Below are 17,260 nucleotides of genomic sequence, written 5' to 3'. Positions count from 1 at the left end.
CGAACCTACCCTAGGGAGACTTCTTTATTTTGCCAGTTCCTCTTTACAAACATTTACATTAAGATATTTACTGCATCAAACAACGTACACAGAATCAAAATTGAGAGAATTTTGACATACCATTGTGTTCCAGGAATTAAGGAAAGCAGACCTGCAATAAATGAAACTAGATCAGTCATCAAAGAGAATCATTTATAAAGATTTCATGTATATAGTATTGTTGCTTAAAGAGGCTCTGTCACCACATTATAAGTGCCCTATCTCCTTCATAATGTGATCGGCGCTGTAATGTAGATAAGTGGTTTTTATTTAGAAAAACGATACATTGACAAAGTTATGACCTATTTTAGCTTTATGCTAATGACTTTCTTAATGCCCAAATGGGCGTGTTTTTACTTTTGACCAAAAAAGGTGTTGTGGAGAGAAGTGTATGACGCTGACCAATCAGCGTCATACACTTTTCTCCATTCATGTCCATTTGTACTCAGCACAGCGTGTGCGGTCACATACACCCACATTACTGAAGTGTCTTGAGAGTAAATAGACATCGCTTCCAGCCAGGACTCCCGACACTTCGGAAACGTTTGTGTGGGACTTACAGCACAGCAAGCGTGATCTTGCGAGATCACGCTGTAAATGACAGCAAGCGTGATCTCGTGTAAGTGACACACATTAACGTTACCGAAGCGTCGGGAGTGTTTAATAGACATCGATAAAATAGGTCATAACTTGGTGAAAATTGATAATTTTTCTAAATAAAAACCACTGCTGTAATCTACATTACAGCGCCGATCACATTATGTAGGAGATAGGGCACTTATAATCTGGTGACAGAGCCTCTTTAAGAATCATTATAAAATGTCAGGTTCATGAGCCAGAAGTGTAATATATAATAAAGACTGTTGTAAACTGCTTCAAATGTAAAACCTAGGAGTAGAATAACTGAATAACAATAATAATTTTTAGGTCTATGGAAAACTTAAAAGAAACCTGCAGGCGGTTTTGAGCCCTTAAAACAGCTGACAGGGTGATATAGGGGAAGGTAAGGGCATTTTAAACATACCTTTTTTTCTCGGTCATGCAAGTTGCATGACCGAAAAACCGACATTGGATTCCCCAGGCACGGCAGTCGTAAGTTGCCAATCTCTACTCTGAGCAATGGCTCTAGCGGACAATCTAAAGAACGCTAGAGTCGTGATCCCGCGTGATCATGCTGTGCTGTCACATACACCCACATTAACTTTACTGAAGTGTTTTGAGAGTGAATAGACATCACCTCTAGCCAGTACACAATGTCTATTCACACTCCCGACCCTTCGGTAAAGTTTTTGTGGGACTTACACAGCACAGCAAGATCACGCTGTGCTGTCATTCACAGCGTGATCTCGCGAGGTCACGCTGTGCTGTGATTAAGTCCCACACAAACTTTACCGAAGTGTCGGGAGTGTGAATAGACATCGCGTCCTGGCTGGAGGCAATGTCTATTCACTCTCAAGACACTTCAGTAAAGTTAATGTGGGTGTATGTGACAGCACAGCATGATCTTGCGAGATCACGCTGTGCTGAGTACAAATGGACATGAATGGAGAGAAGTGTATGACGCTGATTGGTCAGCGTCATACACTTCTCTTCTCAACGCCCACTTGGTAAAAAACGCTGAGTTGTCTATTAAGAAACTAATTAGCATAAATCTAAAATGGCTCATAACTTGCTCAAAAATGGTCGTTTTCAAAATAAAAACTTACAATGTGGTGACAGAGCCTCTTTAACCACTTCCTGACCAGAGGCTTTACACCCCCCCCCCCCCCCTTCCTGACCAGGCCCATTTTCAAGTTTTAGCTTGGGCCTATTTAAAAGCAAATTGTTATTCTATTACTCTTCCAACCTACATGTATTTGGTCCTGTTTTTCTCAGAACATGTTGGGCTTCCATAGTGTATAAAAAAAAATAGATATATTTTACTTTTTAAAAAACTTAAAAAGGATAAAAGGGAACTAAATGTTAAAAAAATTGCATATGTAATTATAGGTGGTTTTTTTTTGTTTGTTTTTTAAATCTGGTGCATGCCACTGGGTAAACACACCTAAATACATATTTGGCAACTTCTCCTGACTTGAACGATACCAAATATGTGTGTATGTCTTACCCGCTGGGCGCAAGGCGGAGCTTACAATGAATGGTCCGCAAACTGGCTTTTGGGGAGCAAATTTTCCAAAGAGATCTGTGTATGTGACCAGGGTCGCGGCCAAAGTCGCGTGTAGCCCCAGCCTAAAAATGAAAAATACATTAATATATATGATATGAAAGATATAGATAAAGATAGGTAGATAGAAATAATAATCTTTATTTGTATAACACAAAAAACTAATAAATCGCAATTTAGATCTATCTATCTCATATATGTCTGTCTCTCTCATATATATTGATATATAGTACAGTTCTAGGCTGGGGCTACACGACGACTTTGGCCATGACACAGGTCCCATGACCAAAAATCTCTTTGTCCGGTAGCCTACATCGCAAGTAAAAGAACGGTGACCACGTACACGGTCATTACTGCCATGTTGGCTACGGAACATAGTAATCTTTGGCCGTGCAACTTGAGTCGCAGCCAAAGTCGCCATGTAGCCCCAGCCTAAGGCTACATGCACACATTGTGTATTTTGTTGCGAAGTATGCAGCAAAACCGCAAGAAATTTGCAGGAAAAAAAAACGAACTTAAAAGGTAAATTGCTGCGTTTTCATTCTGTGGGTTCTGCTGCGTATTTCTGTAGAATTACAGGGATAGAATTCGCAAGCGGAATTACAAGATAAATTGACATGCCGCGGTTTTGAAAATATGCACCGCGGGTCAATTTACTCCCCGAATCTCATGGTCTATGCTGGTACTGTATTACGTTGGGATTTTGCCGCACACAAATAGGCGTGGCAAAACCACACGTAATACACATCGTGTGCATTGACCCTAAAACTATACTATATATCAAGATAGATGTGGTTAGATATGAGATGGAGGGAGGGAGGGATGACGGACGGAATGAATTCTGGTCCCTGTACTCTATATCTCATGATTGCAGTTTGCACCGCATCTTCCCTGCATTTTCCTTGCACACTTTTGTGGAAATCGGCTTGGAGCGATACTGACAGACGGTTTCAGTTTGCCCTTATATAATATGGCGTCCTCGGCACAGTATCTACGTTGGCGCATGTGCGGACATGCGCAGTTGAACGATTCACCTCTGACATATTTGGTCTCCTGGGCATGCGCAATAGCGCACAGGGGACGCCGTGAGTAGCGCGGTTGTTTTGAACTTTAGCAGCCGATATCATGGTGAGTGTCTCCATTTGTTCTCTTAATGTATTCACAGGTGCTAGCAATACCTAATTGTGCACAATCATGGTTATGCACTGACAGTCCGTACGTTTTATGGATTGTAATTTATGGAGATATATACATTATGACAGGACATGTTTTTTTCTATAGCACTTTGTTAACGCTATGTTTTAACTGTGTATGGTTAATTATTTTTTGATGCAAACCCTTTCCTCTTGATTGAGGCTTTCCTATATATACACTGCTGTAACATGTGGTCACTAGCTTGAGAAAGGCTCTATGGTAGAGCTGAAACGTTTTGACTGATGGAATAAAGCACATTTTTCTATTTTTGCTACATCTCTGGAGTGCTGCCTGTTTCTTGGAAGATAGATAGATAGGATAGATATATTTATTGGAATGTATTTATGGTTTCATTATTGCACTGTTCTCCCTCTGCTGACAGCCTGCCAGGAGAGGAAGAAGTTACAGGGGGAGAGGGTGCCACGAGGATGGGTAAAGTATAGTGATCATTGTGACAGTTGTGTCCAAATGGTAAAATACATATTCTAAAATGCAATAACCTTTTACATTAACGGCCTTTGCCATTCACACAAGACCCCAGCTGCTTCTTGACATCATTGCTAAACATGTTGTCCAATACCACGTGACCGCTGCAGCCAATCGCTTTCTGCTTCGGTGACGTTACTATGGATTACATGTTAACGCTGCATCCAGAGATTGGCAGCCGTGGTCACGTGGCATTGGACAACACATCTATGTTTGATGACTACAGTAAGAAGAGGAAATGGGTCTTTGAAAATGTGTTGCATTTTTTTCTTAATAAAAATGTGTATCAGTGTGTTTGGTGCAACTTTGTAACTACTTATTAAAAATTTTTATTTTTTGTGATCACTAACATGTGGATCAAGACAGAACGCAAGATACAGCTGCTCTGTATACAGGATACAACGCATCTGTATCTCAAAAAGTAAAAATAATTTTTAATAAAAAGTATTTACAATGTTACACCAAACACACTGAAAAAAAAAAAAAAAAAAACACATTTTAAAAGGTGTACATAGGTTTCAAAAGGTAAGTATATTAAACCCATAATGACCTCCCATATGACTTTTCACAGCGGTCGTTCACAGCGTTCATAAGCTTGGCACAGGTATTGCTTGCTGGCTGAATACAGCTGGGCTCCTGGGATCAAGTGAAGATTATGTCCCCCTGCGTTCGGATATTCCTGTCAGTTGTGGAGATTATGTCCCCCTGCGTTCAGATATTCCAGCCTGTTCCCTGTGTTTGGATATTCCAGTCAGTTGTGCAGATTATGTCCCCCTGCGTTCAGATATTCCAGTCTGTTCCCTGTGTTTGGATATTCCAGTCAGTTGTGCAGATTATGTCCCCCTGCGTTCAGATATTCCAGTCTGTTCCCTGTGTTCGGATATTCCAGTCAGTTGTGCAGATTATGTCCCCCTGCGTTCAGATATTCCAGCCTGTTCCCTATGTTCGGATATTCCAGTCAGTTGTGCAGATTATGTGCCCCTGCGTTCAGATATTCCAGCCTGTTCCCTGTGTTCGGATATTCCAGTCAGTTGTGCAGATTATGTCCCCCTGCGTTCAGATATTCCAGCCTGTTCCCTGTGTTCGGATATTCCAGTCAGTTGTGCAGATTATGTCCCCCTGCGTTCAGATATTCAAGCCTGTTCCCTGTGTTCGGATATTCCAGTCAGTTGTGCAGATTATGTCCCCCTGCGTTCAGATATTCAAGCCTGTTCCCTGTGTTCGGATATTCCAGTCAGTTGTGCAGATTATGTCCCCCTGCGTTCAGATATTCCAGTCTGTTCCCTGTGTTCGGATATTCCAGTCAATTGTGCAGATTATGTCCCCCTGCGTTCAGATATTCCAGCCTGTTCCCTATGTTCGGATATTCCAGTCAGTTGTGCAGATTATGTGCCCCTGCGTTCAGATATTCCAGCCTGTTCCCTGTGTTCGGATATTCCAGTCAGTTGTGCAGATTATGTCCCCCTGCGTTCAGATATTCCAGTCTGTTCCCTATGTTCGGATATTCCAGTCAGTTGTGGAGATTATGTCCCCCTGCGTTCAGATATTCCAGCCTGTTCCCTGTGTTCGGATATTCCAGTCAATTGTGCAGATTATGACCCCCTGCGTTCAGATATTCCAGCCTGTTCCCTATGTTCGGATATTCCGGTCAGTTGTGCAGATTATGACCCCCTGCGTTCAGATATTCCAGCCTGTTCCCTGTGTTCGGATATTCCAGTCAGTTGTGCAGCTTGTTTTTCGGAGGTTTCCCAAACCTGAGGTAAGTAATGTGTAGTCACTTTTTCAGAGAGATGTCAAAGAAAGATCCCTTCTGATGGATACTCATGATGACGCAGTTCTTGTAAATACACCTCCAAGAAATCCATGAGAACATTGGCGACGAGCGATCCAACGCAGAGGTTGATTGCATTTTTCGCAGAGAAGATTGTTTGCAAGTAAATGGTGCGGTTTTATGAATTCGATGACATTGGTTTTATTCGTACCAGTTATAATAGGCTGGAGTGTCTTAAAGAAATGTTGATCCATTTAACCTCTTAATGACCGCCGATAAGCCTTTTCACGGCGGCCACTAACGGGCTTTATTCTGATGCAATAGCCTTTATACGGCGTTGCATCAGAATAAAGTAAACAGAGCAGGGAGCTGTCAAATCTCCCTGCTCTCAGCTGCCAGAGGTAGATGAGGGCTGGGGGCGTCCCTGCTCTGCCGGGTGAGATCGATATTCGTATACAAAAGTATTGCAGTGTATTATAATAGCGATCGGAGGATCGCATATTAAAGTCCCCCGGTAGGACTAGTATAAAAGTTAAAAAAAAAGTTTAATAAAGTTCAGAAAAAAAATAAATCAATTAAAAACCCACTTTTTCCCCTTACAAAATGCTTTACTATTGAAAAAAACACAATAAAGCAAAAAAGTTACACATATTTGGTATCGCCGTGTCTGTAACGACCCCGACTATAAAGCTGTTACATTATTTAACCCGCACGGTGAACGCCGTAAAAAATAAAATAAAAAACAATGGAAAAATTTCTGTTTTCGGTTAATCCTGACTTTAAAAAAAATGTGATAAAAAGTGATCAAAAAGTTGCATCTACTCTCAAATGGCACCAATAAAAACTACAAGTCGTCCCGCAAAAAAAAAGCCCTCATACAACTGCATCGGCGGAACAATAAAATAGTTATGGCTCTTCAAATATGGTGACACAAAAACAAATAATTTTGAAAAAAAAAAATTGTTTTTACTGTGTAAAAGTAGTAAAACATACAAAAACTATACAAATTTGGTATCTTTGCAATCATAACAACCCGTTGAATAAAGTTATTGTGTTATATATACCACATAAACGACAGATTAACCCCTTCCCGCTCCTGGACGTACTATTCGGTCATGGCAGCTGTATCGTTCGCGCTCCATGACCTAATAGTACGTCTCGGGAGTAATGGCCGTTTCGGCCGTCCTCCCGACACATACAGGAGCTGTGACAGCTGCTGTCTCGTACAGCAGCTATCACAGCTCCTACAGCGGGGACCGATCGCTGTGTCCCCCCTGACTAACCCCTTAAAAGCAGCGTTCTATAGAGATCGCGGCTTTTTAGGGGTTAAACTGCCATCGCCGGCCTGCTACACGACAGCGGCCGGTGATGGTGACTATGGCAACCGGACACCAAACAATGGCGTCCGGCTATGCCATAGACGGAAGCCTAGTGGGTCCTGACGAAGTCAGGACCCACTGTGCTTGCTGTCAGTGAGTAGCTGACAGTTCTAATACACTGCACTACGCATGTAGTGCAGTGTATTAGAATTGCGATCAGGGCCTCCTGCCCTCAAGTCCCCTAGTGGGACAAAGTAATAAAGTAAAAAAAAAGATGTGTAAAAATAAGAAAATAAAAGTTTTAAAAGTATTAAAAGTAAAAATCCCCCTTTTTCCCTTATCAGTCCTTTATTATTAATAAAAACATATAAACAAACAAATAAACTATACATAATTGGTATCGCCGCGTCCGTAACGGCCTGAACTACAAAATTATTTCGTTATTTATCCCGCACGGTGAACGCTGTAAAAAGAAAATAATAATAAACTGAACCACAATCACAATTGTTTGGTCACTTCACCTCCCAAAAAATGGAATAAAAAGAGATCAAAAAGTCGCATGTACCTAAAAATGGTAATGATCGAAACTACAGTTCGTTACGCAAAAAATAAGTCCTCGCACGGCTTTATTGATTGAAAAATAAAAAAGTTCTGGCTCTTAGAATAAGGTAACACAAAAAGTGAATGATTGTTTACAAAACATATTTCATTGTGCAAACGCCATAAGACATAAAAAAAACCTATAAACATCTGGTATCGCCGTAATCGTATCGCCCCGCAGAATAAAGTGAATATGTCATTTATAGCAAACGGTGAATGCTGTAAAAAAAATAGAATAAAAAAACAATAGTAGAATTGCTGTTTTTTAGTCACCACGCCACCTAAAAATAGAATAAAAACTGATCAAAAAGCCGCATGCACCCCAAGAAAACTACAATGGATTCCTCAAGGGTCTCGTTTCCAAATTGGGGTCACTTTTGGGGGATTGCCAATGTTTTGGCACCACAAGACCTCTTCAAACGGGACATAGTGCCTAATAAAAAGGAGGCCTCATAATGCACTAGGTGCTCCTTTGCTTCGGAGGCCGGTGCTTCAGTCCATTACCGCACTAGGGCCACATGTGGGATATTTCCCAAAACTGCAGAATCTGGGCAATAAGTATTAAGTTGCGTTTCTCTGGTAAAACCTTTTGGGTTATAAAAAAAATGGTATAAAGAGGATTTTCTGACAAAAATAAAAATGTAAATTTCACCTCTACTTTGCTCTAAATTTCTGTGAAACACCTAAAGGGTTCATAAACTTTCTAAATGCGGTTGTGAATACTTTGAGGGGTCTAGTTTCTAAAATGGGGTATTTCATAAGGGTTTCTAATATATGGGCCCCTCAAAGCAACTTCAGAACTGAACTGGAACCAAAAAAAATAAATCAATTAGGCAATACTTAGCTTCTTACATTATACTGATAATGAGCCGTGCCCACCCCGAGATGACCCCAGTTTTGACCGTTTGTATAAACGGAGACCCCTATTAGACCGTTTCAGTGCCCGGTTTTCCCAAGCATACACCTCCGAGAAGTGTATTTCTATTGATGAGTCCCTGGTACATTTTAAAGGGAGGGTTCAATTCCGCGAGTACCTGCCGGGTAAGAGGGCAAGGTATGGCGTGAAGATGTATAAGCTGTGCGAGAGTGCATCAGGGTATACCTACAGGTTTAGGATATATGAAGGAAAGGACACCCCCAAACCAGACTGCATCCTGGACTACAATAGGTACATGGGAGGGGGGGGGGGGGACTTGTCAGATCAAGCCCTACAGCGCCATGCGGTGTGGTATAAGAAGTTGGCCGGGCACATCATACAGATGGCATTGTACAATGCGTACGTGCTACATCGATGTACAGGCCAGAGGAGAACTTTCCTGGAATTTCAAGAGGTGGTTATCAAGAACCTAATCTTTAGGGACAAAGAAGGGTGCACCCAGTACTTCTGTAAGCAAGGCCACACGCATCGTACCAGGGCAACACTTTCCAGGAGAAGTTCCCCAAACTGGCAAGAAGGGAAAAAGTCAAAAGAGGTGCAAAGTCTGCTATAAGAGGGCGATAAGGGATGACACAATATATCAATGTGACACGTGTCCCGAATAACCAGAGCTCTGTATGAAAGAATGTTTTAAATTTTATCATACATCCCTTGGTTTATAATTTACCCCAATTTTACTTACCCTGATGCACTCCGCACAACTTATTCCCCCTCGTCTTTCCCCTCTGGGCTCTGCTGTGTGCCCAGGCAGCTGATAACAGCCACATGTAGTGTATTGCCATACCCGGGGGAACCCACATTACAGTTTATGGGGTGTAGGTCTCCGGTCAAAATGCTCACTACACCTCTAGATGAATGCCTTAAGGGTGTCGTTTTTAAAACGGGGTCACTTCTTGCGGGTTTCAACTGTACTGGTAACTATGGGGTCAAAATGGTCACAACACCCATAAATGAATTCCTTGAGGGGTGTAGTTTCCAAAATGAGGTCACTTCTGGTGGGTTTCCATTGCTTTGATACCTCTGAGGCTCTGCAAATGCGACATGGCACCTGCAAACCAATCCTGCAAAATCTGGACTCCAACAAACACATAGCGCTCCTTTCCTTCTGAGCCCTCCCATGGGCCCAAACGGCAGTTTATCACCACAAATGGGGTATTGTCGCACTCCGGACAAATTGGGCAACAAAATGGGGTATTTTGTTCCCTGTGAAAATAACAAATTATTATCACAAATGACATTTTATTGGAAAAAATTAAATTTTTTTCATTTCACAGCCCAATTCAAACACGTGCTGTGAAAAAACTGTGCGGTCAAAATTGTAACAACAACCATAAATGAATTCCTTGAGGGGTGTAGTTTCCAAAATGGGGTCACTATTGGGGGATTCCTACTGTTTTGGCACCTCAACACCTCTTCAAACCTGGCATGCTGCCTAAAATATATTCTAATAAAAAAGAGGCCTCAAAATGCACTAGGTGCTTCTTTGCTTCTAGGGCTTGTGTTTTATTCCACGAGCGCAGTAGGGCCACATGTGGGACATTTCTAAAAACTGCAGAATCTGGACAATACATATTTAGTAGTGTTTCTCTGGTAAAACCTTCTGTGTTACAGAAAAAAAATTGAATACAATTGAAATTCAGAAAGAAAAATGAAATTTGCAAATTTCACCTCCACTTTGCTTTAATTCCTGTGAAATGCCTGAAGGGTTAAAAAAAAACTTTCTAAATGCTGTTTTGAATACTTTGAGGGGTCTAGTTTTTAAAATGGGGTGTTTTATCAGGGTTTCTAATACATAGGCCCCTCAAAGCCACTTCAGAACTCAAGAGGTACCTTAAAAAAAAAGGCTTTTGAAATTTTCTTAAAAATATGAGAAATTGCTGTTTATGTTCTAAGCCTTGCAACGTACAAGAAAAATAAAATAATGTTCAAAAAACGATGCCAATCTAAAGTAGACATATGGGAAATGTGAACTAGTAACTATTTTGGGTGGTATAACCGTCTGTTTTACAAGCAGATGCATTAAAATTCTGAAAAATTCTATTTTTTCTAAATTTTCTCTAAATTTTGCAATTTTTCACCAATAAACACTGAATATATCGACCAAATTTTACCACGAACATGAAGCCCAATGTGTCACGAGAACACAATCTCAGAATCGCTTGGATAGGTTTAAGCATTCCGACGTTATTACCACATAAAGTGAAATATGTCAGATTTGAAAAATGGGCTCTAAGCCTTAAGGCCAAAACTAGGCTGCGTCCTTAAGGGGTTAAGGGCGCAAAAAAAAGTGGTGAAATTTCAGGTTCTCTTCTATCCGCCCCAAAAAAAAGTTAATGAATAAATTATAAGTACCCCAAAATGGTACAACTTGTCCCGCAAAATACAAGACCTTATACAGCTATGTCGACGCAAAAATAAAAAAAGTTATAGCTCTTCGAATGTGACAATGGAAAACGTAAAAAATGGCTTGGTCATTAGGGCCCAGAATGCAAGCAGGGGGAAGGGGTTAAAGGGGTTTTTAACTACAGGACAACTGATGACCTGTCCACCAGATATGTCATCAGTATATGACACCCGTACACCGCACCCATCAGCTGCTCCGGCTGTATCCGGGCACCGGATGTCCATGCCAGAAGCAGTTGGCTATGGTCACTGAACAGCAGCCGAGCTGCAATACTGCTTCTATTCAGGTGAACAGGAGCAGAGCAGCAGTTCTGCAGCACGGCCGCTATGCGATGTACGGAGCCAACTGCTTCCGGCTCTGTACACAGCATAGTGTGCAATGACATCCGGTGCCCACAGGCAGCTGGAGCAGCTGATCGGTGTGTGATCTGGGTGTCGGACACGCACCGATCATATACTGATAACCTCTCCGGTGGATAGGTCACCAGTTGTCTAGTAGTGGAAAACCCCTTTAAGGGACATAAAAAAATTGCAATTAATGGGGGAGATTTATCAAACTGTCTTAGGGCTTATTCACATGAACGTGATATACGCGTGTCGCACGGACCGATGTTAATGAATGGGACCGTTCAGACTGTCCGTGAATTTCACACAGCGTATGTGCAGGTCTTATATTTGCCCGTGTTTCGCGCTGCACGCACCCATTGAAGTCAATGGGTGCGTGAAAACCGCGCACGGCACACGGAAGCACTTCTGCGTGCCATGCATGATGCGCGCTACAGTAGTCAAAACTATGAATGAAAATAGAAAAGCACCACGTGCTTTTCTGTTTACAAACATAACAGAGTGCCATAAATCACACAGCCACGCATCATATGCTGCTGACTCACGGACCTTTTAGGGACCTTTTGCGTGCACAAAACGCAGCGTTTTTTGCGCGCGCAAAACGCACACGCTCGTGTGAATCCGGCCTTATAGTAAGAATGTCCTTTGTTGCCCATAGCAACAAATCAGAGCTCAGCTTTCATTTTACCTGAGCTCAATATATATATGAAAGCTGTGGGGTTTTCCATGGGCAACAAAGGACATTCTTACTATGAGGCTGGATTCACACGAGCATGTTCGGTCCGTAAAGGACGGAACGTATTTCGGCCACAAGTCCCGGACTGAACACAGTGCAGGGAGCCGGGCTCCTAGCATCATAGTTATGTACGACGCTAGGAGTCCCTGCCTCTCCGTGGAACTACTGTCCCGTATTGAAAACATGATTACAGTACGGGACAGTTGTCCTGCAGCGAGGCAGGGACTCCTAGCATCGTACATAACTATGATGCTAGGAGCCCGGCTCCCTGCAGTGTGTTCGGTCCGGGACTTGCGGCCGAAATACGTTCCGTCCATTACGGACGTAACATGCTCGTATGAATCTAGCCTAAAACAGCTTGATAAATCTCCCTCAATGTCACTGAGGAAGCAGGGGGACATAATCTTCACTAGTTCAATTAGGAGGACATAAATTTCACTTGATCTGTCTCCTGATCTAATGGTCGAGATGAAAACTTAGCTCCGATCCCGGCCCTTTAACCCCTTAGATCAGGGGTGGGCAAACTTTTTGACTCGCGGGCCACAATGGGTTCTAAAATTTGACAGAGGGGCCGGGCCAGGAGCATTTGGAGGGTGTGTTTGGGCCGGATATACTAAAGCATTAAATGTAGTGTGTGCAAAATAAATTTGTCTCAAGGAATATGCAAGATATGGCATTTACATACTATTTCGCAGATACTGGGAGAAGGAAATGTAAATAGATTAAAATAACATACGCACTGTGATTTATCAAGATTGCGTCTGTTTTTAATAAGTTTCAATCGAAGGTGCAAAGTTAAAGAAATCAACATTTATTGAAAAATGGAATCACTTTCAACATTCAAAACATATTATTACACAACGAAATACTCAAGCTCAATAATATCTACTTGTGTTAAACTCCGCAAAATCATGGATGGATTGTCCTGACCGCGCGCTCTACAAACTCGCCACGGACACCCTCGCCTTCACGCGCAAACAGTACACGTGTATCGTTGCCAAGCACACAGACATAGGCTGTATTAAATATCCTACCTGCAGCTGAAAATTTAAATTAAGAGCGATGTGCGGCGTGTTAATTAAGCTACTGTACCGCTGCTGTGCGTAAATGCGCATTGCTCTTAATTAAAAGACGCACTTCCAAACTTTCCATATGCATTTTTTCATAACACAGCAGAAAAACTCACCATTTCAGTGGGAACAGTGTTGTTGGTCTCCCTTTTTTGCCAGTGCATCAAAGTCTGGAGTTAGTTTTGTTGTGGCGATTCTCAGGACAGATCTGAGGTGTTGGTCAGTTAACTTGGATCTGTGATGGGCTTTGTTGATTTTCATGACGCTAAACGTCTGCTCACACACGTAGGTCGAGCCAAACAACACCAGCATCTTTTGCGCCGTCCTCCGGAGGTTTGGAAACGCGGTCTCGTTAAGTGAAGCGTAAAAGTCATTCAGTTTAAGAGACTTGAACTTCTCCTTTGAGACGGAGTCAGACTGAAGATCGATCAGTTCCAATTGCAGCTCCTGCGGTGCTGATTCGGGGTCTTGTGACAGGGGACAGGACACCAGTTGAAGTGACTTGTCAATTTTTTCAAAATCACAGAACCGACGGCAAAATTCTCTGTGCAGATCGTCCAGTGATTTGCAGTATTTCTTCGCATTTCGGGCGGCCTCTTTCTGCACGGCTAGTGTGGGGAAATGTGCGAAAGATTTGTTTGACATTTGCCTGGAGAATAAAACCAGCTTGGATTTGAAGGCTCTCACATTTGTGTACATGTCGTGCGCAAACTGATCTTTCCCCTGTAGCTTCACGTTCAGCTCATTCATGTGTGAAAATATGTCCACAGCAAACGCAAAGTCACATAATAATAATTTGGACAAGTTCGGCGGGCCGGATTAAAAAGCCTAACGGGCCGTATGTGGCCCGCGGGCCGTAGTTTGCCCATGTCTGCCTTAGATGCTATTGACTGCGGTATCTAAGTGGTTTCAGAGGTAGGGGGCTCGCTCTATCAGCCCAACAGCACCCCCGCAACAGGATAGCAGGGTGCCGATGGTTTCCATGGCACCCGGGGGCCCACAGGTCTGCCAACAGTGTATGCCTATTAGGCCCTGCCAGAGCCTAATAGAATGCCTGTCAGTTTACAGTGACAGGCATAATACACTGCAATACAGAAACATTGCAGTGTGTTAGAAAAGTGATCAGATGATCGTATAGTGAAGTCTCATATTAATAAAAATATAAATTAAGACGTTAAAAATCCCATGTAAAAAAAATAAAATAAAAACCCACTTTTCCCCTTACAAAATGCTCCTTTATTTAAAAAAATTTCTAAAAATAAAAAGCTACACACAATTGGTATTGCTGTTTCTGTAAAAAACCTGAACTATAAAACTTTTACAATATTTAACCCACACAAAGAACACCATAAAAAAAAAAAAAAGCCAGGAGTTGATATTTTCTTTTCATCCTGCCTTCTAAAAATGCAAAAAAAAGCAATCACAAAGTTCTTTGTACCCAAAAATGGTACCAATAAAAACTACAAGTCTTCCCACAGAAGCACTTTTATATGCAGGCTTTTTTTTTGCCAAAACCAGGAGTTAATTCTTAAAGAAGTCTAAGTATAAAGGAAAGACTAGGGCCCAATATCTAGAAATTACCAATTCCTTCACATTCCCCTTGACTCCTCACAAACCCAGACTCCTCTAACTAAATGGCAGAATCATGGTCGGACCCTGACCCACATTACCATACTAGCGGCTTTAGAACAGGCGCACAAATGTCTTCTCTCGGCTTGCTTCCTGGAAATACGACTTAAAATTGCCCACAGGTCTTACTTGACCCCAATTGTGGGGAATAAAATTGGTATCTATGATACCTCGTGTTGCTTTAAATGCCAACCTCTACCATTGTTTACGATCGCGCCCTCACATTCGGACATTTTGGTCCCGCATACGCGCATTCACTACTACTCACCTCATAACCTGTCCCTGATACGTTATTGTGGGCGGTGTTTGTGTAAATAGACCCCGAGACTCACAGATGTTCCCCCGGAGAACACAAATTACTACATTACGTGGCAGCGGCAGGGGTGAAAGCCAGATTACAAACTGGGCTTGCCGACCGGGCTCCACCCTTCAAATTATTCCTGGATAAATTGTCCTATCTACTAAAAATGGACTGGGTAGAAGCTTCTCTCCATAAGGAATTACAGGTCCAACAGTTTTTTTTGATACGTGGTAAACTTTCATTTCACTGCTCCCACAAAGAATTCAGTTGCAAATAAAGAACTGCTTTGAATCAACGGTCTGGCTCCAAGAACAGGTGCCCCTGGGGAATATACCCTTATAAGATGTGATCAGGATCTCGTGGTTTTCTGGTGTGGGCGAGAGCTTACTCTCCATTTCTTTCTCATCCTCTCCTGCCCTGCCAACATGTGATGGGCAGTGGGCTGGTTCCTGTGGGCATCTCCAGCCTCGCTTATGTTCTTTATAACTCACTGGGGTAGTGGGGAGGTTGTTTGTAGATGAAACACTCACATTTTGAATTACATTGTTTCTTGCACAACCACAGCGAGCTAAAAATTAAAGTTATTTTGTTCTTTTTTTTCCTCCCCCTCCCCCTACATTGCTTGACCGGATTGGTCCACTACTTGATACAGTCTTATTTCTTATTAGACATTTACATGATCTTCGGGAGTACTTACTGTATTATATTGTTCCCCCCTCCCTTCTGTTTTCCCAACATAAAGAAATGTTTGAAATTCTTCAATAAAAAAAAAAAAAAAAGACTGATATGTCTCCTCTCTTTTGAATCCACTTCTGTGTTTGACTTAAAAACTGCACCACGTGTCAAAATTGCATGTGTGAATCCAACCTTAAAGGGATTGTCTCATGACAGAGATTTATTCAGACGGAACGGAGCCCTGACGCAGAGGTGAACATAGCCTACGCTGGGAGCCTTCACGACTTAGGGCCTGTTCACATCACAGTTCATTTCCGTTCCGGGGTTTCATCAGAGGTTTCCGTCGGGTGAACCCGCAACGGAAAGTGAAAGCACAGCTTCCGTTTCAGTCACCATTGATCCCAATGGTGACGAAAACATCGCTAATGGTTTCCGTTCATCACCATTCCGGCAGGTTTCCGGTTTTCCGACGGAATCAATAGCGCAGTTGAGTCTGCTATCGATTCCGTCGTTAAAACGGAAACCTGCCGTAATGGTGACGAACAGAAAACATTAGCGATGTTTCCGTCACCATTGGGATCAATGGTGATTGAAACGGAAGCTGTGGTTGGTTTGACTTTCCGTTGCGGAGTTCACCCAACGCATACCTCCGACGGAACCCCAAAACGGAAAGCCAACGCTGATGTGAACAGGCCCTTATATGTTACAACCCAAATGATATTGCAGTAGGTACAACACACTATACACGTTGTACACAGCGATACATAGATTTACCCAGACATGAGTGTCACAGGCTAGTGTACATGACTGCCAGTACGACACCTGCCTGTGACACGTTCTATGGGAATATGCTGACCCCGTAAAGCTACCTCAGAACTATTCATTATTAGCGGTGACAAACAATCTATAAACACCACAGATGACAATAATAATTGTGGCCATGACTGACACCGCATACCTGCCTCTGACAGCCGGCTCAGCAGCGAGTTATACCGGAAGTTATGCTGTACCACTCCCCACAACCATGTACAAGAGCCAGGTACCGCCTCATGGGCTGAGAATCTACCAATAGTAGCGCGCCTTACACCCACAGTCCCTACGTCACGGCATGACACAAGAGCTGTGACTGGACGATAGAAAGGCCCGTCAAGTCGAAGCCTCTTCAGTAGAATGTGCGTTATATAGCGGGGAGAATGTTGCTGCTGTTTAGGAGAATAGACGTTGTTTACACGCAAGGGATGGAGTCATTGTAATTAGTATATAATATAAACAGGGTTGTCCTGACTAAAAAATATAATGTGCTCATCTATATCCCTCAAAGATGCGGCAACCTTTGGTGGCCAAAGGGTGTCGGTGTTTGCCGCAGTCGTCTTCGCGGCAAAAACTCGGCGGTTTTTACAAAAAACTACTTATGTATAACCTACCCAGACAGTTCTAGGGCTGGTTCCCAAAAGTTTATTCTATTGTCCATTTTATCACAAACAGAATTGTTTTACTGCAGCAGATGAAGCAAAGGGTATTTGCTTTGCAGTTTTTGGTACTTTTTTTTCATGCATTATTTTAAATGAAAACTAAAATTAAAAATAATCTT

The 17,260-nt window shown here is 42.4% G+C and overlaps 1 protein-coding gene across 3 annotated transcripts in view; it reads right to left on the bottom strand.

The window, feature by feature from the left end:
* RABGGTA (Rab geranylgeranyltransferase subunit alpha) overlaps positions 1 to 16,710 on the bottom strand; it is a 114,320-nt gene extending 97,610 nt beyond the window's left edge. For 2 of the 3 annotated variants that reach the window (XM_075828861.1, XM_075828862.1), the window contains exons 1-3: positions 16,628 to 16,710; positions 2,147 to 2,268; positions 121 to 151 (exon numbers count right to left, since the gene is read on the bottom strand). Coding sequence is in view for 2 of the 3 variants with exons in the window: in XM_075828862.1 (XP_075684977.1) it covers positions 121 to 123 (3 nt within the window). In the remaining variant the exon portion in view is untranslated. The remainder of the gene's footprint in view (positions 1 to 120; positions 152 to 2,146; positions 2,269 to 16,627) is intronic. The other variant, XM_075828863.1, reaches the window with a different exon arrangement.
* Between the last annotated feature and the right edge of the window lie 550 nt (positions 16,711 to 17,260).

The sequence above is a fragment of the Rhinoderma darwinii genome, chromosome 1, assembly GCF_050947455.1.
Source record: "Rhinoderma darwinii isolate aRhiDar2 chromosome 1, aRhiDar2.hap1, whole genome shotgun sequence".
Lineage (NCBI taxonomy): Eukaryota > Metazoa > Chordata > Amphibia > Anura > Rhinodermatidae > Rhinoderma > Rhinoderma darwinii.
The sequence above is the reverse complement of the archived record's forward strand: the minus strand, read 5'-3'. Positions and strand labels throughout refer to the sequence as shown.